Source organism: Miscanthus floridulus, chromosome 1 (assembly GCF_019320115.1).
Source record: "Miscanthus floridulus cultivar M001 chromosome 1, ASM1932011v1, whole genome shotgun sequence".
In the NCBI taxonomy this organism is placed as follows: domain Eukaryota; kingdom Viridiplantae; phylum Streptophyta; class Magnoliopsida; order Poales; family Poaceae; genus Miscanthus; species Miscanthus floridulus.
The window spans coordinates 173,416,237-173,440,952 of record NC_089580.1 but is presented as its reverse complement, the minus strand read 5'-3'; the positions used below and the strand labels follow the sequence as shown (position 1 = coordinate 173,440,952).

Genomic DNA, 24,716 nt, shown 5'->3' with positions numbered 1-24,716 from the left:
AATCGATTCCAGGAGGCTTTCAAGAGTCATTATATTCCTCCCGGGTTGATGGCCATAAAGCATAATGAGTTTATGAAGTTGGTGCAGGGCACCAAGACACTCACTGAATATCTTCATTCCTTCAACCATCTGGCAAGGTATGCTCCAGAATTCGTTGATTCAGAAGCGAAGAAAATCGCCAGCTTTAAAAGAGGGCTTAGTCCCAAACTGATGAAGTCCATGGGGAACAACAAAAGTGTCACTTTCAATGAGTTCGTAAGTGATGCTCTTACTCAAGAGAATAACGATAATGTCTATGCTGCTTCCAAAAGTCGCAAGAGGGTCTTTGAGGCAGGTGTCTCTCAGGCTAGAGCTCCAGTAGCGAAGACTCAGTTTCGCCCACCGACTACAGCCGTTTGGTACCGGCCGCCACAAAAGAAAAATCAGGCAAAGACTGGGTTCAAGAAGGCATTCACTGTACCTCTTCCAAAGGGTACCACAGGACCTGGAAATTCTTTTGTTCCGCCAGCTAATAGGCCCTGCTGGAATTGTGGTAGGACAGGTCATTGGTCCAAGAATTGCCCGTATCCTCAGAAGAACAATCAGAAGCAAGGGAATTCTGGTGCTCGTCAAGGACATGTTAACTACACCAACGTGACCGAGATACCCTCAGGAGAGGTAGTCACCGCGGGTAAGTTTCTTGTGAATCACCATCCGGCAGTTGTACTATTTGATTCTGGTGCTTCGCATTCATTGATGAGTCCAGCTTTTGCATCAAAATACAATCAGAAGGTAATTACAGTATCCATAGGTAGTTATTGCATTAGTGCAGCTGGAAGTAATATTTCGACCAATCAAATAGTGCTAGGGGTAAGGATTGAAATAGAGGGACGAGTGTTTATGGCCGATGTGGTAGTCCTACCGGGATTAGGGATAGATGTAATCTTGGGAATGAAGTGGATGAGCGGTCATGGAGTTCTCATTGATACTTCCACTAGGGTCGTTATGTTGAGGGATCCTATCAGCAATGAAGCCTTCCTTGTGCCACTTCCCAGAGAGCTAGAACTCCACAACACTGCTAATGCTATCCAGACCCCGAGAATTGAGGACGTCCCAGTAGTGTGTGAATTTCCAGATGTTTTTCCTGATGATCTACCTGGTTTACCGCCGGATCGAGATATTGAATTCAAGATCGAGTTAGTGCCGGGCACTGCACCTATTTCTAGAAGGTCGTATAGGATGCCACCTAATGAGTTAGCAGAACTTAAAGTACAGTTACAAGATCTGTTAGAGAAAGGTCTTATCCGACCTAGTGCTTCTCCCTGGAGTTGTCCTGCTATATTTGTGAAGAAGAAGGACAAGTCATTGCGCATGTGTGTGGATTATCGTCCACTCAATGCGGTGACAATCAAGAACAAGTACCCATTGCCCTGCATTGATATTTTGTTTGATCAGTTGTCTAAGGCAAAGGTATTCTCAAAAATTGATTTAAGATCTGGTTATCATCAGATAAAGATTAGACCGGAGGATGTGCCTAAGACCGCTTTCTCCACCAGATACGGGTTGTATGAGTATCTGGTTATGTCTTTCGGCCTGACCAATGCTCCTGCATACTTCGTATATCTGATGAATTCTGTGTTCATGGAAGAATTGGACAAATTTGTAGTTGTCTTCATTGATGACATCTTAATCTTTTCTGTAAATGCTGAAGAACATGCCGAGCATCTGAGAGTTGTTTTATCTAGGCTACGAGAGCATAAGCTTTATGCCAAGTTCAGTAAATGTGAGTTTTGGCTTAAGAAAGTACCTTTCTTAGGTCATGTGTTGTCCGATGAAGGGATTTCGGTTGATCCATCCAAGGTGCAAGAAGTCATGAATTGGAAAGCACCAACTTCAGTACATGAGATAAGAAGTTTCCTTGGTTTGGCTGGGTATTATTGTCGATTCATCCCAGATTTCTCTAAGGTAGCCAAGCCCATGACCAGGTTGCTGCAAAAAGATGTAAAGTTTGTTTGGACTCCAGAGTGTGAGACTGCTTTCTGCACTTTGAGGACCTTGTTGACATCAGCTCCTGTGTTGGCACAACCTGACATCGAGAAACCTTTTGATGTGTTTTGTGACGCATCAGGTACCGGTTTAGGATGTGTCCTTATGCAGGAAGGTCGAGTTATCGCCTATGCCTCACGTCAGCTAAGGAAGCATGAAGCTAATTATCCAACTCATGATCTTGAGTTAGCTGCGGTTGTGCATGCTTTGAAGATTTGGAGGCATTACTTGCTCGGTAACGTGTGCCATATTTATACCGATCATAAAAGTCTCAAGTATATATTCACTCAACCAGAATTGAACATGAGACAAAGAAGATGGCTAGAGTTGATTAAAGATTATAACTTAGAAGTTCACTATCATCCGGGTAAAGCAAATGTTGTTGCCGATGCTTTGAGTAGGAAATCTCACTGTAATTCTCTCTTGGAGGCAGATTATCATTTGGCGCATCTATTACATCCTGCTGTGTTGCATAGTATTACCCTTAGTTGCTCTCTAGAAAGTAAGATCATCGAGCTTCAGAAAACCGATGTGGGTGTGTTCCACATCAAAAGAAAGATGAAGGAACAAGAGACAAAAAAATTTCGCATTGATGAGAAGGGTGTTCTATGGTTTAAGGACAGACTGGTAGTACCGAAGGACAAAGAGCTTAGAAACCAAATCTTAGAAGAAGCTCACTCATCCAAGTTATCTATCCACCCAGGAAGTAGTAAAATGTATCAAGATTTGAAATCTCGCTTTTGGTGGACAAAGATGAAGAAAGAAATCGCAGCTTATGTTGCAAGGTGCGACAATTGTTGTAGAGTCAAAGCAATTCATATGAAGCCTGCTGGACTTCTCCAACCATTGTCTATACCAGGATGGAAGTGGGAAGAGGTTAGTATGGATTTTATTGTTGGACTTCCCCCTACCCAAAAGAATTTTAATTCCATATGGGTGATTGTGGATCGTTTAACAAAGTCTGCTCATTTCATACCAGTTAGGGTTGACTATCGGCCAAGTGACTATGCTGAGCTATATTTTAACCAGATAGTACGTCTCCATGGTGTTCCTAGAACCATTGTATCTGACAGAGGACCTCAGTTCACTGCTCGTTTTTGGGAACAACTGCATAAGATGATAGGGACCAACTTAGTTAGAAGTTCTGCTTATCATCCCCAAACCTCCAGACAGACGGAGCAGGTAAATCAAATATTGGAAGACATGTTAAGAGCTTGTGTCATATCATCCAAAGGTTCATGGGATAAGTGGTTACCCTTGGCTGAATTTTCCTATAATAATAGTTATCAAGAAAGCATCAAGATGGCCCCGTTCGAAGCGTTGTATGGTCGCAAGTGTAGAACTCCTTTGAACTGGGTTGAATCTGGAGAAAGAAGATACTACGATATTGATTTTGTCGAAGAGGCTGAACAACAAGTCCGTACTATCCAAAAGCATATGAAAGCCGCTCAAGCTAGGCAGAAAAGCTATGCGGATAAAAGAAGGAAGCCCATTGAGTTTGAAGTGGGTGATCACATTTATCTGAAGGTATCACCGATGAAAGGTGTGCAGCGATTCGGAGTAAAGAGAAAGCTTGCACCTAGGTATGTAGGTCCATATCCGATCATAGAGAAGAGTGGGAATGTAGCTTACAAGATAGAGTTACCTTACGAGATGAGAGCTATCTTCAATGTTTTTCATGTATCTCAATTGAAGAAATGTCTCCGTGTTCCCGAGGAAAGAGTTTCACTTCGAGATGTCAAGTTGAGATCAGATTTATCCTATGAAGAAAGACCAGTGCGGGTTATCGACACGAGAGAAAGAGTAACTCGGAATCGTGTGGTTAAGTTCTACAAGGTTATGTGGAGTAACCAGGGTAGTGAGAGCGATGCAACGTGGGAGCGGGAAGATTATTTGAAGGATGTATACCCTACCTTTTATTCAAAATGGTATGCTTTTCAAATCTCGGGGCGAGATTTTTATAAGGGGGGAGGGCTGTAACACCCAGTGTTATGGTTGCACTAAAACACTTGCATCACATGAGCATGAGCATCATCATCTCATTCATAAGCATCATATCATTATGAATATTATCATTTCATGTGTGTTTTTATTTGAACTGCTTGGTTTATGCTAGCAATTGTGTGTGCTCTTGTGTGGGCTATGCAAACGTGTGCCAAATGTCCTCTTAAACAACTTAGCTACACTTAGAATGTCTTTAGCAACAATGTTCATGTTGACCATCTTACCTAATTACACTTCTAAGTAATAGTTTGACTTATGTTGACCCTAGAGCTCTTATCTTTGACTGTTTAAAAAGTACAACTTAGAGTGTTTGCATGTCTGAGCAACCTAAAGCAAAGTTGTAGCAAATTTTATATGGAACAAACTTTGTTTAGAGGTCAAGTCATGAAAATGTGTGGAACAGTCTCAAACATGTCCCACAAGCCTGAAACAAGGGCTGATTCTACACTTAAAAATTTTCTAAGTGTTTAATGCATTTCCAGTTTTTCAGGCTCGACTTTGGCTTGATTTTACTCTCTATCCATTGTGAATTAGACTTTGATCTCTAAAGGAGTTTTGTAGCTGGTACATAGTACTTCAACTTTCGTTTTGGAGGTTTGCGCTAATTACCAAAGGATTCGGAGATCCATCGACTCCAAATCACGCTGTCAGGAGTTGAGTTTCGACTGAATCGGAGCTACAGGGTTTTGGGTTCAGGCCGTCGTGGCCGACCGCCATCTGGCCGCGCACGCCAAGTGGAGGCCGTACGCCGGCGCTGCCCCAGCTTGTCAGGCCGTTGCTGCCACAAAGACGCCACGCGCCCCTCCGCTCGCCTATTTGCTTCGCCGTGCGCGTCTGGCCTCGTCATTTCTCGCCTCCCACAGCGCAGCCCAAAGCCGCCCGCCATTGCCGCCGGAGCTTCGCCCTCGCCTAGCTCCCGCGTTTTGGCAAAAACGCGTTGCCCAGCTTACCTAAAGCCCCGCCGTGATCCCCTCTTCCTTTTCCACCGTGTTCGCGAGTTGATCGTGCATCGGTATGGGTCAATCGCCGATCTTTTCCCCACCACCGCCTTGTCGGACCTCGCCAGAGTAGCGCTTCTCGCAGCCAGTGCTCCTCGCGTCCTCCCATTCCCTCCTCTGGTTCGCTTTAGGTCATAGGAGTACCACCGGAGCCCGTAGAGTCACCGTTAGGAACCTTGACGCCGTAGCGTCGTCGGAGCCGGCCATGCCGCGACCGTGCGCCGCCATTGCTCGTCGCCGGCCCTGTAGCCGCACCAAAAGCTTCAATCAAGGGCACGGCCAGTTGCGCATTGCTGTAGTGAGCACCGTAACGCCGTTGGTTTCACCGGAGAAGCCGCCGACGGCGAGTCCCGCCGTCGTCTTCTTCCTTCCCCTGCTCCTCTCTCTCTGTCGCGTGGGTCCGCCTTGTCAGCCGCCATGGCTGAGGTGGGAGCCCAGCGTGGGCCGCTCCAATGTCTGGGCCGCGCCAGCGTCGCTCGCGGGCCGCCGTTCTTCGGGCCGGCCCAACAGCAGTAGACTGTCTTCTTATTTGTATTGTTTGTTTTATTTCACAGTTTGGCATATAGATTCAAAAATGTGTATCTCCTAGTATATAGATCCAAATGCTATGGTTCTAATTTTGTTAAGTTCCTGGTCATGTCTAGTATTTAACAAAAATATTATATGAGCACTTGTTTTAGAAATTTTTGATGATTTAAATAGGACTTTGAAATGTGTTTTTGGGTACATGCAAACTTGTTTGAATTTTATCTTGAGTTTCTGTGGTCCAAAAATTATGAAATTTTGTGGGTCCTCTATTTTGGTGTAGTAGAGTCTCTGGTTAAAATTTCAGAGCTAGTGCATGTGTAGTTTTTAAGTTATAGAATTTTCTTTTATTAATGGGTGGATCTTGTGTGAATTTTCATAATTTTTATATAGATCTAGTGAAGGTAAAATTTGGTGAGTAAGGTTCTTATGCTAGAATGATGTTAGGAAAAATGTGAAATCTGTGGCTTGACACTTTTCATTAGGGTTTCCTAATTACGCTCAAATTAGACATGTCATCTGTTATTTTGGATACAGCAAGTTATGTTGGTCCTATGGCTTTGAAATTTTTATGATGGTCTATGTGCAGCATGAGATAGCTACTGTAATTTTTGTAGATTTTTATGAATAGTTTTACTATATATTGCTTTAATCACCTAATTAATTAAATAAATTAGAAAAGGGTAATAAATAATTTATTTAGAAGATGGCACTATACTTTCTAGTGTTCCTTTGGTGTGTGAAACAAGTTGGTAAACTTTGTTTGGTCAAATTAGGCTTTTGCATCATCATTAAATAATTAAGTTAGTAACCCTGTCAATTCTGGACAGATTCTAGATTTACTGGAATTCAGTTTGGTTAACGTAAGAATCATGCTGTGATGTTTACAAATGAATTGTAGAGAATTTCATGAGCTTTCTAGAATGTCCTCTTGCGAGTCATTTGGATTTATAGAACTCTGGTTATGATTGAATTAAGTGACTACTTGTTGCATATGAAACTTTAACTGTTATTTTAAGTATGTCTTTACTATTCTAAGTTCATGGTACTGTTCCTAGGTGTTAGGCCCTTAACTGAAGATGAGCATCTTTATCTTAGGTTATGCAAGTTAGGTAAGTTAATCTTGTTCTTTCAGTTAAGTTAGAAATATGCTTAAAGTGATTTGAATAGGGCTAGTCTTACTCGGTAAACGAGTGTCCAGTAATGCGTTCGTAAACACTTACTACGATCCATTCATACATGGCTATACATTTCATCATTATCTTCCATCTCTTGTGCATGCACGATTCTTACTATGCATATGCATGCAATAGGTGTTCCGGAGGGAGTTACGCTTCTGGAATTCGAGCCAGTACTTCCGGAGGAGCAGCAGCAAGCTCAGGAGCAGGAGGTGCAAGCCCCCGAAGAAGGAGTCAGCAAAGAAGTTCTTGAGTGCCCCGATCACCAACCTTCATCTTTTCTGAAAGGCAAGCCCCAGAGCATTCTAAGACTCCTATGTTTTCAAAATGGTTACTTTGAGTATCTTTATTTATTGATGCATTAAGTGATAGGAATTGGATGCGAACACTTGTTGCATATATACCTATTCCTTGGCCAGTATACGTACCCTGAATCCTATTTAGGTCCAGGAGCGAATCAAAGCTTAGCCATGCTTAGACCGGTAAAAGTCAGGTGATTTCCTGTCACCTGCATATTAGAAAAATGTCTGGTCACGGTTGGCTATAATTGCTATCGTGGAGAATAACCATGTGTTAATAATGAATTGTGACCGGGCGGGAGGTCGATAGAGAAGCAGCAAGGCAAGGAGGTCTTGGTTGTGGATCTATCCCCGTCTGTGTCGGTTAAGGACCGATTCGCTGTACGTCCTCATGTCATGTTGAACGCATGCCTATCACTTAGTTGGCCGGATAACTCGTTCCGACCGCGAAGCCAAGTAGCTCAACTCAGGCCGGAAGACCGAGAAGTGAAAGTGCGCACCCTGGCGGTAGTAAGGATGTGTGGGGAGCTATTGGCGTAAGTCCGAGGTGAGATTGACCACCTGGCAGAGTGGACTCCCTGAGGGTGCGGCGCTACTCGGAGTCACGATTCCTGAGATGTACCAAAGGTGACCTAAGGCTGCCTTCGCGAGGTATGTCTGGGTTTGTGTTAGGAATACCCCTCCAGCTGGATAGGAATCGATTCGAATCGCCGTCTCTCCCGGATAGTGAGAACTTGACTGAGCAGCGGCAACGTAGATGCACTTAATTGAACTTGATGGTTAAATCAATGATGATGATACAACATTATACCGGATATGGTTACTAATGTTTGGAGTTAATCAATTGCTTGCTCTAGTACAGGTGCTAATCTAGTTGATAGGTTAATATTGTTAAATTGCTGCTTACTCATAAACCTAATTATGCTCTCGTATCACTTAAGCGTTTTTGCAAAATGATTGTCAAGCTAGATCCACCGATAAAGCCTTGCATAATCCTTGGTGTCATTTATTTCTGGTTTACGACGGGTAAGTCTAGCTGAGTACCTTCTCGTACTCAGGGTTTATTTCCCCCTTGTTGCAGATGACGTGCTATATAACGGTTACTGCAAGTATTGTCTCCACCCTGCGGGGGATGAAGACTAGATCATGGGCATGATCATCTATGTTATCTCATCTTACTGCTTTTGCTGGATATGACTATGGTACTGGCTTGTATTTGAACTAAGTGTGTGTGATGGTGTTAAACTACTTTGCTTCCGCTATTTGTGAACTCGTTTTGTAATAACTATGTGTACTCTGATATATGTGGTACTTATGAACTACTTGTGAAATGGATGTAACATGTGGCTTGTTATGTTGAATTACTGTGATCTTGGTTGTATGCAAGTTGGTTTGAAATCCTTCGTGGTTTCAGTTGACTACCGGGTTTATATGGGTTCAAGTATGACGGTTTGATCACTCCGGTGATTGCTTTTATACTTGTGCTCTTATAAATTGGTCGGTTCTGTTACAGCTAGGATGGACTAACCCACAGAAGAGATGGGAGTGACATTCTTGTCATCAGGAGTCAAAAAGGTTAGAAGAGAAGGTGACTCTTGTCCAGTCATGCAAGCAAAAGGAAGGAAGATCTAATCCTAGTTGAAAGACTCTGGAGGCTTCCATTACTTCACTGATACCTTATCTTGGCTTCAGTGTGTTCTTGAAAAACAATTGAGGAGGCAGCTGACCAAGGCCGAATTGACGGGCCACGAAACAAGGATTGTAGAATTTGTAAGTTTGAAGATTTTTTGGAAGAAAAGAACCGGTAGCCATTATACCATGGCCATGGTGAAATTCAGCTAGCAATACACAGGGTTTGATGATGCAACTAAAAATTGTTGCAGCTGTTTTATCTGAGCAGCCTGATTCAAACCAAAATTTGACTAGCAAAACTAATTTATTGTCTTCATCTTCATCATAAGGCAACCAAGTCAAGATGTTTGCATCAAATCCTCTGTAGAATTTCTTAAAAAGATGGCCTACATCTATAGCAATTATTATGGCTAATGCAGACTCACCATAATTCATGCACTGTCGAGCTCTACCTTCTTTTCCTTTGTAATCTTCAGTAAAGTTTGAAGAAGGAAAGCCTAATTTTCTGAGATCGGGTCTTACAATCTTGTGCATATATAGGTTCAGCCGTAGTTGTATCAACCACTAAGGGCCACTAATGGTATGCACTGGTTTATTCTTCAGTAATTAGACAGTTACCTGGTGCATTAGATGATAAGTAGATCCTAGCAGGTATTTTTCAAGATGGATTTGATTGCTAGCTGCTAGACGCTCTGCCAGGTATTTGTGATTAAAAGTTGGGCCACAAGATGATCCACAAAAGATGAATCTTTCCAGCCATAGGTTCAAGAAAGCTACATGTTCCTTTTCGGCCATAGTTGATCCATCTCTAATATGATTCAGAATGTAGCTTGTTCATCCTGTGCAGTCTGATATTTTGGCTAATTTCTTGGATCCAGCATTTAAGAAGTCATAAGGTTGCATTGATCCTATTATTCTATGGCCGGTCAACATATGAACATCGGCCAAAGTGATGGTCATTGGGCCGTGACAAAAAACAAAAGCATTTAAGGTGTTGGACCAGAAGTAAGATGCAGAAATCAGAAGTGAATCATTCCTCTCTATTCTAGATAGTGAGAGTGTCAAGCATTGATTCAAGTCATAAATCTCCCAATCTCTAGCTTTTTCCTCCGATACTCTATGAAACCAATCTCTCCATCTCTTAGGCATTTTGGACTAGTTTCTAAAGGGAGTTTTGGTATTCTAGGAGGACAAATCTACTATAGATTGTTTGAAGGGGATTCAGTTGGCTTCTTGTCTGATAAAGTCATATGGATCAGGGTCACCCATAGGCCCAAGATAATAGACATTAGGAACAACAGCCAATGGAATCAATATTTCGCTCCTTATTTCCTAGGAACCAGATAGAATAAATTTGAGAAGAAAGGAAATACAGGGTAATGGCTAATATTTGGTAGACAGGACCTTGAAAGCATACCTCAGGGACGTGGTCGCTGGTTGCCATGGCAGCCAAAATGGATCTGAATCTGAGGAAGATTACTTGAATAACAGCTTGATAAAGCAGAGGATTTGCTAGGGTTAAGGCCTTGGCGATAGCGGCTTTGGTTGTTGAGGCTTGCTCGAGAAAGAAGGGGAAAACGAATATGCTGAATGAGTTGAAAATGATACTATTGGGGTATTATATAAAATTCGGACTGAGAAATCAGGAGTTGCGCGTATATTTCGGAATAAACGGTTGTGACACGGTCAGCAGGTAAATAGAAATTTTGGAATAAAACCATTTTTATCCCTAAATTGGGGGGCATGTGTTTACACCAAAATCTGAAAAGAAGAAAGCGAAAACTCGAAGCTTCTAAGATTGTATCATCAAGGAATCGATCAGATGTGATTTGATATTGGTTTGTTTTGATGCAGTGTCGAATCGGCTATTTTATAGATGACGTCAACAGACGACATCAATAGACTACGTATGGATGACGTCGGGGAAAAATATGTCGGACTCTACAAAAAGAAAAAGATTAGAGTCCTAGTTATTTTTAAGTTAGGAATGTTTTCTTTTATTCCAAGAATTGTAATGAGTCGTATTTGAGTAGAATTCATGTTTAGGTTCCGGTATAAATATTGGACCCCAGTTATTGTAAAGACACGAACAACCAATCAATACAATTATTTTTTTGGCTTCACGCTAACCCTTAGGAGTAGGAGTACTGTAGATCTTGACGAGTTCTTCAACAAGCAGGGCTGCATCGACTGATCAACCTTCGGCTAGTCTGTGAGTACCGTCACGACTTATATTATGCTTGTAAAGCTGCATCAGCTGATTAATCTTTTACGAGTATAGTATAAGTTAGTTATCGATCTATATCATTATTCGTAAGGCTGCATCAGCTGATTGATCTCTTACGAATCATAATATTGATCAAAGTTATCGATCTTATGTTAAATAACTTGTTTAATACAATATCACCAGTTATCGAATCTTCTAAGATTAGTAAGATTTTCCTAGTTGTTTTTGGTTGATTCACTAGTTATCGATCTTGTTATAATTAATGTTCCATTAATCATAACAAATCATCTGATTGAGATAGAGATAGATCGGCATCATATCATTATAATTGGTCGTATTCTAGTCTGGTCACACTTTGAATCTTATAATTGATGGCTTAATTCTGCTAGATCGGCTGTTTTATCTCTATTCCAATCAAGCATAGTATGCATTCAAAGATATGTTTTCGATCTTAGATGGACTCACTAGTTAATGAGATCTAATCTAATGACACCACCATAGTTGCATCGATTCGGTCGAACCTCACTGGTAAGACTTTAGATTAGAGATTATCGATTAGTGGTTTTATTCGTGATCGAGATATGTACTATGTTTGTTTGCTATGCATGCATCGACTATTTTAGCCGATTCGCCTGTGCCTTCACACATATAGCATGTTTTTTCATGAACCTATCAATATATAGATGGTTTTATGAATTCTTTAGCTTTAGTTTGTTATCATTATCATAGTTGTATTGATCTGGTTGGACCTCACTGTTGATGGTAACAGATTAGATTCGGAGCGTTTGTAGATTTGTTTTTACTAGACAGTCGATTTGTTTTCATGTTATATCTTTCCTCGTTAAACTTATCGGCTCAATGCTTTACACTGATTATATCTATCTAGCCGATGATGTTACTTATATCTAGATACATTGTACTTGTTATCATAAATCAATCATGACCCACGAACATCACAGTCCTTAACAGTCGATTTCTCCTCGTATTGGCTATTTAGTCGATTCTTCTGTTTGGCTGCTCTCGAAGCAGCACACTTGGAACTGTCTGGACAAAACTGGCATATTTCTCCCTAAACTACTAATAAAACTTCATCTCCTTGTCAATTGCAGGTCAAATTGACCGGCACGCCTTTCAGGATTTTTAGGATCGACTAGTCTTGTTGTGAAGCCAAGCAAGATATACAGGTTGACCTCACTTAGATCGTTCCGACTTGCTATGTGTCAAGCGCATCGTCACATTTTTGCGTCAACAATTAGCTATTTCCCAAACATCAAGAGACTTTGTAGAAGACGTGAAAGAAGCAAATTTATGTGTTGCCTTGATCGTTAAGGGAGAAGAGCAACCTGTTGAAATTCCAACAGAGATACAAGGTCTATTATCTGAATTTGAGAGTATACTTGGGGAGCCACAACACTTGCCACCAATGAGAGAAATTCAACACCGAATTGACTTTGTTCCTGGTGCAACTCTTCCTAATCTGCCACACTACCGAATGAGCCTAAAAGAGCATGCTATATTGAAGGATAAGGTGGAAGAGTTACTACAAAAAGGACATATCCAAGAGAGCATTAGTCCATGTGTTGTACCAGCCTTGCTCACAACAAAGAAGGATGGTTCTTGGCGTATGTGTGGACAGTAGAGCAATCAACAAGATCACAATAAGATACAAGTTTCCTATTCCTCATTTGGACGATATGTTGGATTAATTAAGTGGGGCAAATGTATTCACTAAGCTTAATTTAAGAAGTGGATATCATCAAATTCGCATTAGACCTAGTGATGAATGGAAAACAGCATTCAAAACCAAGGAAGGGCTATATGAATGGCTTGCTATGCCATTTGGATTTTCAAATGCACCAAGTACTTTTATGCATTTGATGAACCAAGTCCTTCGACCCTTCTTATCTCGATTTGTTGTGGTTTATTTTTTATGACATCTTAATCTATAGCAAGAATGAATATGAGCATTTTGATTACGTTCGGCAAGTATTAAAAGTTCTAAAGGAAAATGAGCTTTATGTCAATTTGAAGAAATATGTTTTCCTACAGAAGCGACTACTTTTCTTGGGCTTTGTCATAACAAGCGAAGGTATTCATGTTGATGATTCCAAAGTTGCTGCAATAAGAGATTGGCCAACTCCAAAGACTATTACAGAAGGGAGGAGTTTCCATGGTCTTGCAACTTTCTATAGAAGATTTGTCAAGAACTTCAGCACTATTATGGCACCAATTACTGAATGTTTAAAGAAAGGGAAATTTCAATGGAATGAATTTGCCAAAGCAAGTTTCCAAGAAATTAAAAAGAAGCTGTCACAAGCTCCAGTCTTGGTCTTTTCTGATTTCAACAAGGCTTTTGAGCTAGAATGTGATGCAAGTGGAGTAGGCATTAGAGCTATTCTATCTTAAGATAGAAAACCCATTGCTTTCTTTAGTGAGAAACTAAGTGAAGCAAGGTAGAAATGGAGTGCCTATCAACAAGAGCTATATGCAGTTTTCAGAGCTTTAAAAACTTGGGAAGTTTATTTGTTACCTAAGGAGTTCATTGTCTACACTGACCATCAATCTTTGTAGCATTTCAGAAATCAAAAGCATGTGGATCGCATGTTAGCAAGATGGCAGCATACTTAGAAAAATTTAACTATCTCATTGTTCATAAGTCAGGAGCAACAAACAAAGTGGTCGATGCTTTGAGTCGGCGTGCTTGTCTTCTAACATGTTTTGAGGCTGAACTTCCAGGTATGGACCAAATGAAGGAATTATATGAGCATGATGATGACTTTGGTCAAGTCTGGTTGAAGCATCTACAAGGGAAGCCATTAGATAAAGATTATGTGGTGCAAGATGGTTCTCTTTAAGAATGATCAACTATGCATTCCAAGAAGTTCTCTACGTGACAAACTAATTAGAGAACTGCATTCAAGTGATCTTAGTGGCCACGTTGGGCATGACAAGACCATAGCCAACTTGCAAGAACGTTATTATTGGCCACAACTCAAAACAAAATGCTGGAAAGTTTGTGCAAAGGTGTCCTGTATACCAAACCTATAAAGGCATATTCTCTAAGATGGCTCATTTCATTCCATGTCGGAAGACAACAGATGCTCATCATGTGGCTAATCTTTTCTTTAGAGAAATAGTTAGGTTGTATGGTGTTCGAGATCAATTGTTTCAGACCGTGATAGCAAATTCCTTGCTTCATTTGGCTTACATTATGGAAGCAATTCAACACTGAACTGGAATTTTCAAGCACAGCACATCCCCAAACAAATGGCCAAACAGAAGTAGTGAACAAGTTCTTGGGTAACTTAATTCAATGTATATGTGGAAACAAGAAAGGACAATGGGATTTAGTCTTATCACTTGTTGAATTTGCTTATAACAATTCAGAGTATAGATCTATAGGCAGGAGCCCATCCTCCATTGTCTACACAAAAGTTCTAAAGCATGTGGTTGATTTAATAAAACTACCTTCAAGGGAGAATTCAAGGTCAGCAACAAGCTTTGCTAACAACTATTCTAATTTGTTCAAAGAAGTCCATGATGCCCTAGAAGCGTCAAATCAGAAATACAAACAACTGGCCGACAAAAGAAGAAGACCAATGTCATTTGCAGTTGGTGACCAAGTGATGGTATATCTTAGAAAAGAGAGATTGCCAGCAGGAGTTCATGGAAAGCTAAGGCAAAAGAAATATGGCCCGTTCTCTATTTTGAAGAAGATAAATGACAATGCTTATGTTGTTGATCTACCAAGAAAGATGAACATTTCCAACACTTTTATTGTGGTTGATCTATCGCTTTATCATCCACAATAACATCTTTATGAAGATAACTCGAGGTCGAGTTTCAATCAAGTAGAGGAGAATGATGAGGGACATCATATAGATGGATCATGAACATTCAAGTGTATTCAAGCATATGAATTCAAACTAGATTTTGATACTAAGAGTTAGAGGAGAAATCTGATTTTACTACTAGGATCATGAATTCAAACTGAGTTTTACCTCTATGTTTCATGGAGAGTTGCTTAGTCTAGAAGTAATGTGATGTCATAGCATATGTCATATACATGATACTTGAAGATACTAAGGTGTCCTATGAGTTGTTTCTTAGGTGTTATTGAGTAATATATTAGTTGTCATGTTAGTTGTCATCAGTAGGCTATTAGTTGTCATATTAGGTGTATGAGTTGTGTAAGGGCTCATAGTCTATAAATAGAGGCAATGTCCTCAAGTTTTATAACTTTTGTCTTGTATTTTCCACCATGTGAATAGAACTCCAGGTTTCTATCTTAAGATCTTGGACTAGATCTTGTTCTTGAGCTTTGGATTGAGCTCGTATTATCCGTGGATTCGGATTGTTGTCCGTGGATTCGGACTGCCCTTAGGGTGTTATCTACTAGCACATTGAAGCTGTTCCTTTAACACTTTGTGCTGTTTCTATATATCAGCACCTTGGAGTTGATCCTCCAAAATAGTGTGCTGCATCACAAGGTACCCTTGCTCAAACGTTAGTTCAGTTTTTGAAGCTCGCCATATGTGTTAGTCCAATTCCATCTTCTACCCACGAATGGCTTACTCATGGATGATGCACACCACGTGCTGCACGATTTCCCTCTAAAATGATTTTTGTTACTAACCAAATAACCATGCTCATCTTTCTGCACCAAAAAGAATCGAGGTGGACACATCTACAGTTTACGACAGGAAAGCAGCAGCTATCCCAGGTGATTAATATTACTTACGAGAAATTCAAGAGCAATCTGGAAAACATACATATCCATAGAATATGCTGCGGAAGTAAGTACTGTTATCCTCAAATCATGTATTTTTGGATTTGTTAATTCATAGTTTTGTTCTGTCTGCATCCAGATGGCCCTGCTGCATACTTTTAGTATGCGGATTGCATCCTTAATTTTTTTAATATGTCATTCCAGGTGATAAGGTTCTTTCACCACCTTAAGAATACGAGAAGATTGTTCTACAACCTTATCATGCTTTGTCAATGTGAATATTTGAAGGCACGGACATCTTTCCTGTTCCATTAGTTTCCCCTTTGACATGGTTCATACCATCTAATATCTACTCAGAACTTTGTTGTATATCCTGACATGAAAAAACAGTTGCATAGTCAAGTTCAGATTTGTTCACAGTACAAAATGCAGTCTAAATATGTATGCTTTGTAAATAAGTTCATATTATCTTACTAAACCCGACATTTATCTGCCCCATTTGCTACTCGGTGCTTGTTCTTCATTGTGTGCTATGCATTGTTTGTGCCTTCTCATGCTACATTATTATGCTTCCTAGCCCGTGCAGTTGCGCGGGGGTCCCTGCTAGTATGGTTATATGGACCTCCTGAGTAGATTGGTACAGTAACTTGTAAGTTGTACCTAGGACTGATGGTGCATATATGGAGATCTACACGAAGGAATTTTATTGAGCGCAAACGCCCTTATCGGTTGCAATCTTAAAAAAAATACTTATAAGTATGAAAAATCGTAAAAAAAAACATACATGTAGAGGAAATGTGATATATAGAAGCATGTAAAATTTCAAGACTAAATGCAACCGACGGAAGAGAACACATGTATTATTTCTTCCATTTTCTTCACTTTGTATCTATGATTTGTCAATCTCATATCTAATAAATGAAATTGAGTTTCTTGAAATTTTATGGTCTGCATCAATATGATCATTTCATCTACATTGACAGAATTTTTTTAGGGATATTTAAAAACTTTAATTTGTAGTGCCCATCTATATCACCACCTTGTCTTCATTTTATAGGACTTTAATAAAACTTAAAATAATCTTTTGAAAAGGGAAGGGAGGGGTTGATTTCAGAATTCAACCAAGAAAGATATTTCCACTCAATATTTTCTCCCAAGAAGGTAGATTTTCTTATCTGGATCGCCATCACTCTAAATTAGAGAACGGCCATTTTGAGTCACTAGATGATTGCCCGTGCATTGCAATGGGAGCAACAAAAAAGCCAAGCCAAAATCAAGAACATGTCATTTAATTTTGCACGTTTGTTACACCATGACAATGACAAAATACAATATTTTGAATTTGATCTTCCTACCGTGCCGTTTGTAGCCAATCATCACTTTTACAGCACATAATTCTAATTTTTCTTTGAAATCAAATCAAATAAGTTTGGACCATAATAATTGTACGTGTTCACAATGACTATCAACTCTACCACGGTTTACATGTGATGCGCAAGATATTCTTGTAAGCATCATGAATTAAAGATTTGTGTGATGTCAATAACCGGATCCATCTTCCACAGAGCCATTGGAATCATCAACACGCTCAGTTCAGATGCTTGTTGAGGAAAGATACACTGAACTGATTACAAAATCGAAGTTCTTGCTACGCTTTTTCCTTGTAAATGAAGTCGATACTGACAAAGCTGAATTTATGCCAAACTCTTAACCCAGAGCTAAGACTTCCCCCAAATTCTACCAGATAAAATCCCCATTCAAATCCCCAAAATTCCATACTGACTAAGCATCAATCAACAATAATAATAATAAAAGAACCAGAGCTTCGCGCATCGATTTCTCTCCACCGAGCAAGCAATCCCCAATGGCTATCTTCTTTCTTTTTCTTCCTCCAAATTGGCAAGCAGCAAGTCAAATCGAGCAGCCAGCACACCTCCTCCTGTGTTCTTCTCTCCACCAAGACCTTAGCAGCAAGCCAGCAACCTGTAGCTCTTCCTTCTTCCTGCCTGCAAGCACCAGTAGTAGATGATCCACCCAGTTAGCCTTCTTTCTCTCCAATAGCAGATGGAACCCGGGAGCCGAATGAAATGGCCGGAGATGGCACCAGTAGGCAGCAAGGCGATGGAAGTGACGACTGACGCCTTCCATCGTCACGCCGGCATCGCCCTCCTCGACGACCTGCCCCGCCTCAGCCACCAGCTCCGGCGGCTGGTGGTTGCCATTGATCGTGCCGCCGGCATCGCCCTCCTCGACGACCTGCTCCGCCCCTGCCGGCGGCGGTGGAGGCGGCGGCTGGTGGTTGCCATTCGCCTGGCAGTCCGAGACCCAACCCATTGCTCCCCCTACGGCAGCGAAAACCACTATAAACAAGTTTCCTGTCACCTTGGCATGCCCTATGATAGATATATAATAAACAAGCTCAAAACACCACATGGATAGGATATTTACCAAATCGATGAACCAACTACGCACCACCGCTTCAGCTGTTGTTAACCAAAGCCCGAGAAATGGGTACGACGTGGGGAGGGAGAAAAATGCACTCACCTCGTCCCAGGGCTCGACAGCCCTCAAATCCTCGGTGGGCGAGCCTTTTGTGGCCGGCGCCGCCACCAACGTGATCGAAGCTGAAGGGAAACGCTGCTGCGCGACCGCCGGCACCGCCCACCGGCGTCAGCTCGTCCCTTCCCGCTGGCCGCTGCCCTCCTCGACAGTGTGTAGAAGGGACAATTTGGAAGACCCTTTCAGCCTTTCTACATATTTTGGGCCACCGTTACAAACACACCCCTATCTGGCCCATTAGGCCCTCGGATCGGACGGCGCACTACCCAGAAAAAACTTCGCGAGCAGAGACCAACTCGCAGTCGCAACAGGCCTCTCCGCCTCCGACTCTCCCCTCCTCGAGCGCTTTCGGCACCGGCGCACCGCGGCACGGTAGGATGGCGGCGGCGGCCCCGACGAGGGCAGAGGTGCTGGCGCTCTTCCGGTCCTTACTCCGCACGGCGAAGGAGTTCTCCGACTACAACATCCGCGAGTACACGCGCCGACGCGCCGCGGACGCCTTCCGCGAAAACCGCGCCCTCGCCGACGCGCCGGCCGCCGCGGTGGCGTTCGCGGAGGGGAAGAAGCAGCTAGAGGTTGCGAAGCGGCAAGCGTTGGTTTACTCGCTCTACGCCCCCAAGGCCAAGAGCGTGATGGAATTGAAGGTGCAGTGATGGGCGAGGTGCTGCGCCCTTTTCTTCCTCATCGTTTCCCTTTCCGGATTCGTTCCTTTTGTGTGGTGATGAAACTATAAACTGATGTGTTAATGATTGTCATTTTATAGCTTCTTTCTGTGCAATAAATCACTAAGTTCTACTGTGATTATCTCTTGCTATTGTCTGCAAAGCAATCTGCTTGCGTGATTGCGGTTATTGCCTTGTGCTAGTACTCTTCCGCGTCGCTGGTTTTTGGCTGTGGTTGTTTGCTTGCACTTTGGATGCGAGTATGTTAGCACAGTACCGAATTGGCACGGTTGCAGTGGGGCGTTGGGGCCAATTGTAGTGCTCATCAGCTATTTGATGAAATTTCCCCACTGACACACTGATCTCAGTTACTCCCTCTGTCCCAAAAAGGATGCAATTCTAGCTTTCTACCAAGTCAATCTATCCCAACTTTGACCAAATATATAAAAATAATAATATTGTTTATGATACCAAATAATTATTGTTAGATTCACCATCAAATATATTTTCATAGTATACCTATTTGAAGTCCCAAATGTTACTAATATTTTATATAAACTTAGTTAAACTTAAGATAGTTTTACTTAGTCCAAAACCAGAATTGCATCCTTTTTTTTGACGGAGGGTACAAAACCAAAACCAGACTAGGTAGCTTATGGCTTTCTTCAGACTAGTTTACTGATTATCTATGTAGTACCTTATTTTGGAGCCCTAGGCAGCTAGGCAACAACTACTGGCATTAGGCAATGTGGTGACTTAATGAATGAAGCGATACCTGCTGACATACATGTTTCGTGTCAAGTTACCCAGTAGATTCCTCTTGGTTGTTGGCGAATCATGATTCCTTAGTTTCTTGAGAGTGCAACAATTAGGAGTCTTAGATAGGGGGGATAGAGGAAAGCTATTGTGGTAGAGGCCCTATGTTATTCCATCATTCGTGTCTCTCAGTCTGAGAAGATCTGGTGTCAGGCTGTTGTGCCTTATTCTGACTTGCATAGCACACAAGCATGGTGTGGTGGCCTGTCCTCCGCCCCTCTCTGCTAGCTGGTGCTTTCATATTTTTCTTTTCCTCTTGCTAACTTTGATTTTAAAACACCTTAGATATTTAGGCCATTCATTTTAAAACACAGTAAGTTTAAAACCACATGTTTTAGTAGCATGTGATTTTCTCAGTGCATAAGAGACCTCTCAATATCATTTGTAGCGATCTCATATTAACCCATCAAGTACATGTACAACATAAAAAAGTAGATTTCACAAATATATATCCACAAAGAATTTTCAAAATACAAACACCACATCAAGTGGAGATCTTTCACATATTTTAACAGGTTCTATGGCCTGATGGATTGGAGAAGAAACGGCAGTATTATGTAGATTATATAACTGTTGGCTACTGCTGTGGCTGTTTATGAAGAAATGGAAGGTTTTGCTGACTCAATTAATTGGACATTGTTAGTTGCTTTACAGTTACAGATTTAACATGTGCACACCCATAACTTGGTAAGTTTGGAAGCTAAACATCGCATTTCCTCATTCTGGATTGTTGCATCTGAGCTGGATGCTCTGAAAGTTCATCTTCTTGTGCGCACCGAAGTTTTCATGTTCTTTTGTTTCGGCTGCCCATTGTTTGTTCCATCAGAGTTGGACATATCGCATGGATCCTTGTTGCGCGAGGGAGAATGATAAAAGTGTGACTCTGAACTTTCATCCATGTCAGTTTGGTATATAGCTTCGTGGTTGAGTTCATGATGGTGCGGAACGTTGCTGCTGCCATCCTGCTCAACCACTTCTTGGAACTCAGAAAAGTCCAGTAGCACATTGTTCTTAGCAGCAATCTCTTTCACCACCTTTTTCTTGATCTCCATGTTTCTTTTGTTGCCAGATAGCTTCCAGACCAACTGAAAGGGTAGCACAAACCAACCGTGTAAATTCCAGTTATCGTTGTTTCCAGTTCCGAATGAATGTGTGGGACCATGAATGAAACTGGCTGAAAAACACTGTTCCGGCTGAATTGTTGTGATAGAAAAACACTGTTTCGGCTGGAAAAAAAAAGCCAAACAAGCCGAATATGGAATAAGCCGAACAGGGCCAGGATGTTGTGATGTTGTTCTAGTTACCATGGGGTCGACAACGCCAGTGCCCTCCTTTGTCATCAGTGTGAAGTCACCTCCAAATTTATTTGCCAGTATAGTGCGTGCAAACAGCAGCTCCGGCAGATCGCTGCACCTCCCGGCTGCAAACATGATCCCGGCGGCTGCCTCCCGAATATCCTCGCCACATGCACTACACACCAGATTAATTTTGAACAAAATAGTCATGTAAACATAAAAGTGGTGTGAAACAATAGTGCCAAATATGAGAACAAGATAAGGTCAGTTGTTAGGGTGTAGAGAAGATGCATACTGGGGCTTGTCTAACTGATTTGCGTGCTTGATGAGGCGATTGCAGTATAGCTCTATTATGTTGAATGCCTCCAGCATGTTGTCCTCCTCTATGAGCTGCTCTGCCTACATGGAGATAGAGACGGTGCAGCATTGGTAAGCCTGCATTTGAAGAGTATGAAGCTTCATTTTACAGGAGGTTAGGGATGATAGTCTGGCCATACACGGTGGAGAGCACGATCGAGGTGGCTGAGTGCTAGTCACTGGCGGAGCCTCATGGAGGCGAACCTGGGCTCTTGCCCCCCCTTGGTTTTTTCATGTTTTGTCACTGCATGTAGTACTGCTTTCTTCCAATTGCAATGTAAAAGCTGCTCTATCAAGCTGTGAAGCTATGCTGTAGGAAATAAATAAAAAATGATAGAAGAGCCTAGTACATCATATTGCTGCTACCTGTGCCATGTTCGCTGGACTTATAAGCCGTATTTTTTCAGTCAACGGATAGTATTTTTCTCTCATAACAAATCAGCCAACAGTATTTTCAGTCATGGCTTATTAGTCAAGCGAACGAGACATTGTCATTGAAATTTTTTTAGCCCCTCCTTGTTTTCTATCCACGCTCTGCCACTGGACTGCTAGTAGCTGTCCCACATCGGGCTTCTACTCGAGTGTGCGGCGGCGCAACAGGTCAAGAGCTCGCTGTCCCGATGACGCGAGCTCGACGCCGGCCAGCGCGCGCCCTCAGAGCGACCCAACAGGGACGTGTCAGTCCATCAGGCGCAGCAAGGCGGCAGGCCACGCGCCGCGGTCCCGGTGCATGAATGTCTCGGCCTCCACCGTGACGCGCGCGACACCCTCGATGCCCGCAGGCGTACCCGTGGTGATGTAAGGGAGGAGGCTAACCGCGGCTACCACCCTCATCATGGCGAACGCTACGACAGCGGCGAAGACCGAAGCCCGAGCCCCGACTTGTCGGGACCTCAGGCCTTTGGTCGACACATCCTCAACGCCGTCTTCCCACCGCGTACCGACCGTCGACCAACATCCCGAAATACTCTGGCGAAACGAACCCCGGACTGTGGCTCGAGGATTATCGGATTACTTGCCAAGCCGGTGGAGCGGATAATGACGATTTCATTATCCACAACCTTCCATTGTTCCTGGTCGATTTGGCACGAACGTGGTTGGAACACCTTCCGCCTAACCAAATTCAAAGTTGGGCGGACCTAAAAGAGATCTTCGTGGGAAACTTTTAGGGCACATACACGCGTCCTGGGAACCTATGGGATCTCAAAAACTACCGACAAAAGTCCAGGGAAACTCTTCGTGGGTACATTTGGCACTTCTCCCGGTAGTGCAATGAGCTGCCAAACGTCGCCGACGCCGACGTCATAGGGGCTTTCCTTTCTGGGACCACCCATGAGTCCCTGATTCACAAGCTGGGATGTAAGGGCCCGCAAACCACCAAGGAGCTCCTCGACATCGCCACCAGCTACGCCTTAGGCGAGGAGGCGGTCGAGGCGATTTTCGACCGCCTCAAAGGCAAGGCAAAGCGGGACAAGGACGCCGGTGAAGGCGCCTCCAACCTTCCCAACAAAAAGAAGAACAAGCAGCGGCGCGAGGGCTCGCTCGTGGCCATCACCGACCGCAAAGGGGGTCGGAAGCCTGCCGAGGGTACCCCGGACCACTTCGAGAAGCTGCTCGAAGGGCCATGCCTGAACCATGTCTTCCCCATCAAGCACCTATATAAGGACTACGTCCTCATGAAGTGGTTCTTGTTCAGAGGCTCCAACAAGGGGGAGCATAGGAAGGAGCCCAAGCCGACCGCGGACGATGCCGAGGGGAAGGACGGCGACTTTTCGACGCTGGATGGCTGCCTCATGATCTTCGAAGGGTCAGCGGCCTATGACTCCAAGCGCCGCCAGAAGCTTGCATGCCGCGAGCTCTATACGGCCGAGCTAGCCGTGCCTACTTTTCTCCGATGGTCGGAGTCCGCCATAACCTTTGATTGACCGACCAGCCGAAAAGCACCCCATAGCCAGGAAGATATCCGCTCATGGTCGACCCGATCATCGGCACGAAGCGGCTCACCAAGGTGCTGATGGATGGAGGCAACAACCTCAATATCATGTACGCTGAAACGCTCGACGCCATGGCCATCGACCGATCACGTATCCGACCGACCGGGGCGCCTTTCCACGACATCGTGCTAGGAAAGCAGGTCGTGCCACTTGGGCAGATCGATCTGCCCGTCACCTTCAGAGATCTGACCAATTACTGGACAAAGACCCTTATCTTCGAGGTGGACGGGTTCCACGGAACCTACCACTCCATCCTAGGACGTCCATGCTACGCGAAGTTCATGGCCATCCCCAACTACACCTATCTGAAGTTGAAGATGCCGGGTCCGTGCGGGGTCATCACCGTCGGCACCTCCTTCTAGCGTGCCTACGAGTGCGAGGTCGAGTACTGCGAACACACCATGATAATTGTTGCCTCCAGAGGGCTTGCGGCCATCAGGGAGGAGGTCGTCAAAGAAGCACCCGACCCCAAGCGGTCTACCGGGTCTTTCGAGCCTATAGAGGGTGCCAAGGAGGTCCTCATAGACCCCAGCGGCTCCAAAGGCAAAGTGGTGCGCATTGGCACCACGCTTTCCTCTGAATAGGAAAGCGCGCTCGTCGACTTCTTCCGCGCCAACAAAGACATCTTTGCGTAGAGACCCTCGGACATGCTAGGCATTCCGAGAGAAGTCGCTGAGCACGCCTTGAAGATCAGGCCAGGCTCCAAGCCAATGAAGCAGCGCCTGCGTCGCTTCAACGAGGAGAAATACAGGGCCATCGACGAGGAGATTGCGAAGCTTTTGGCGGCCGGGTTCATCAAGGAAGTATACCACCCCAAGTGGTTAGCCAATCCCGTTCTTATATAAAAAAAGAGTGGGAAATGGAGAATGTGTGTTGACTATACGGGTCTCAACAAAGCGTGTCCAAAGGATCCGTTTCCTTTGCCATGCATAGACCAAGTAGTCGACTCGACCTCAGGGTGTGAAACCCTTTGCTTCCTTGATGTGTACTCCAGGTACCATCAAATCACGATGAAAGAGTCTGACCTGCTCGCGACGTCTTTCATCACCCCCGTTCGGATCATTCTGCTACGTCACAATGCCATTTGGCCTGAAGAATGCGGGAGCTACGTACCAACGCTGCATGCTCAAGTGTTTCAAGGATCTCATCGGGTGGACCGTTGAGGCCTACGTGGATGACATGATGGTCAAATCCAAACGGGCTGACCAGGTCATAGCCGACCTAGAGCTGGCCTTCGTGAAACTCCGAGCAGATGGCATTAAGCTCAACCCCGAGAAGTGCGTTTTCAGAGTCCCAAGGGGTATGCTGCTAGGTTTTATCATCTCCGAGCGTGGCATCGAGGCCAACCCCCCGGAGAAGATCTCGGCCATCACGAGGATGGGCCTGATTCAGAACATAAAGGGGGTACAATGAGTT

At 43.4% G+C, this 24,716-nt stretch overlaps 1 protein-coding gene and 1 pseudogene across 1 annotated transcript; one reads left to right on the top strand and one right to left on the bottom strand.

Moving 5' to 3' along the window:
- LOC136548454 (uncharacterized) overlaps positions 1-18,276 on the bottom strand; it is a 68,936-nt pseudogene extending 50,660 nt beyond the window's left edge.
- Positions 18,277-18,419: 143 nt separating this feature from the next.
- On the top strand, positions 18,420-18,975 carry LOC136548461 (uncharacterized). The gene has a single exon (XM_066539984.1). The coding sequence runs from the start codon at positions 18,554-18,556 to the stop codon at positions 18,827-18,829; it is 276 nt and encodes a 91-aa protein (XP_066396081.1). The 5' UTR covers positions 18,420-18,553; the 3' UTR covers positions 18,830-18,975.
- Positions 18,976-24,716: the final 5,741 nt, after the last annotated feature.

Coding starts and splice junctions, on each gene's coding strand:
- LOC136548461 (XM_066539984.1), top strand. CDS start 18,554: ATGGCGGCGGCGGCCCCGACGAGGGCAGAGGTGCTGGCGCTCTTCCGG.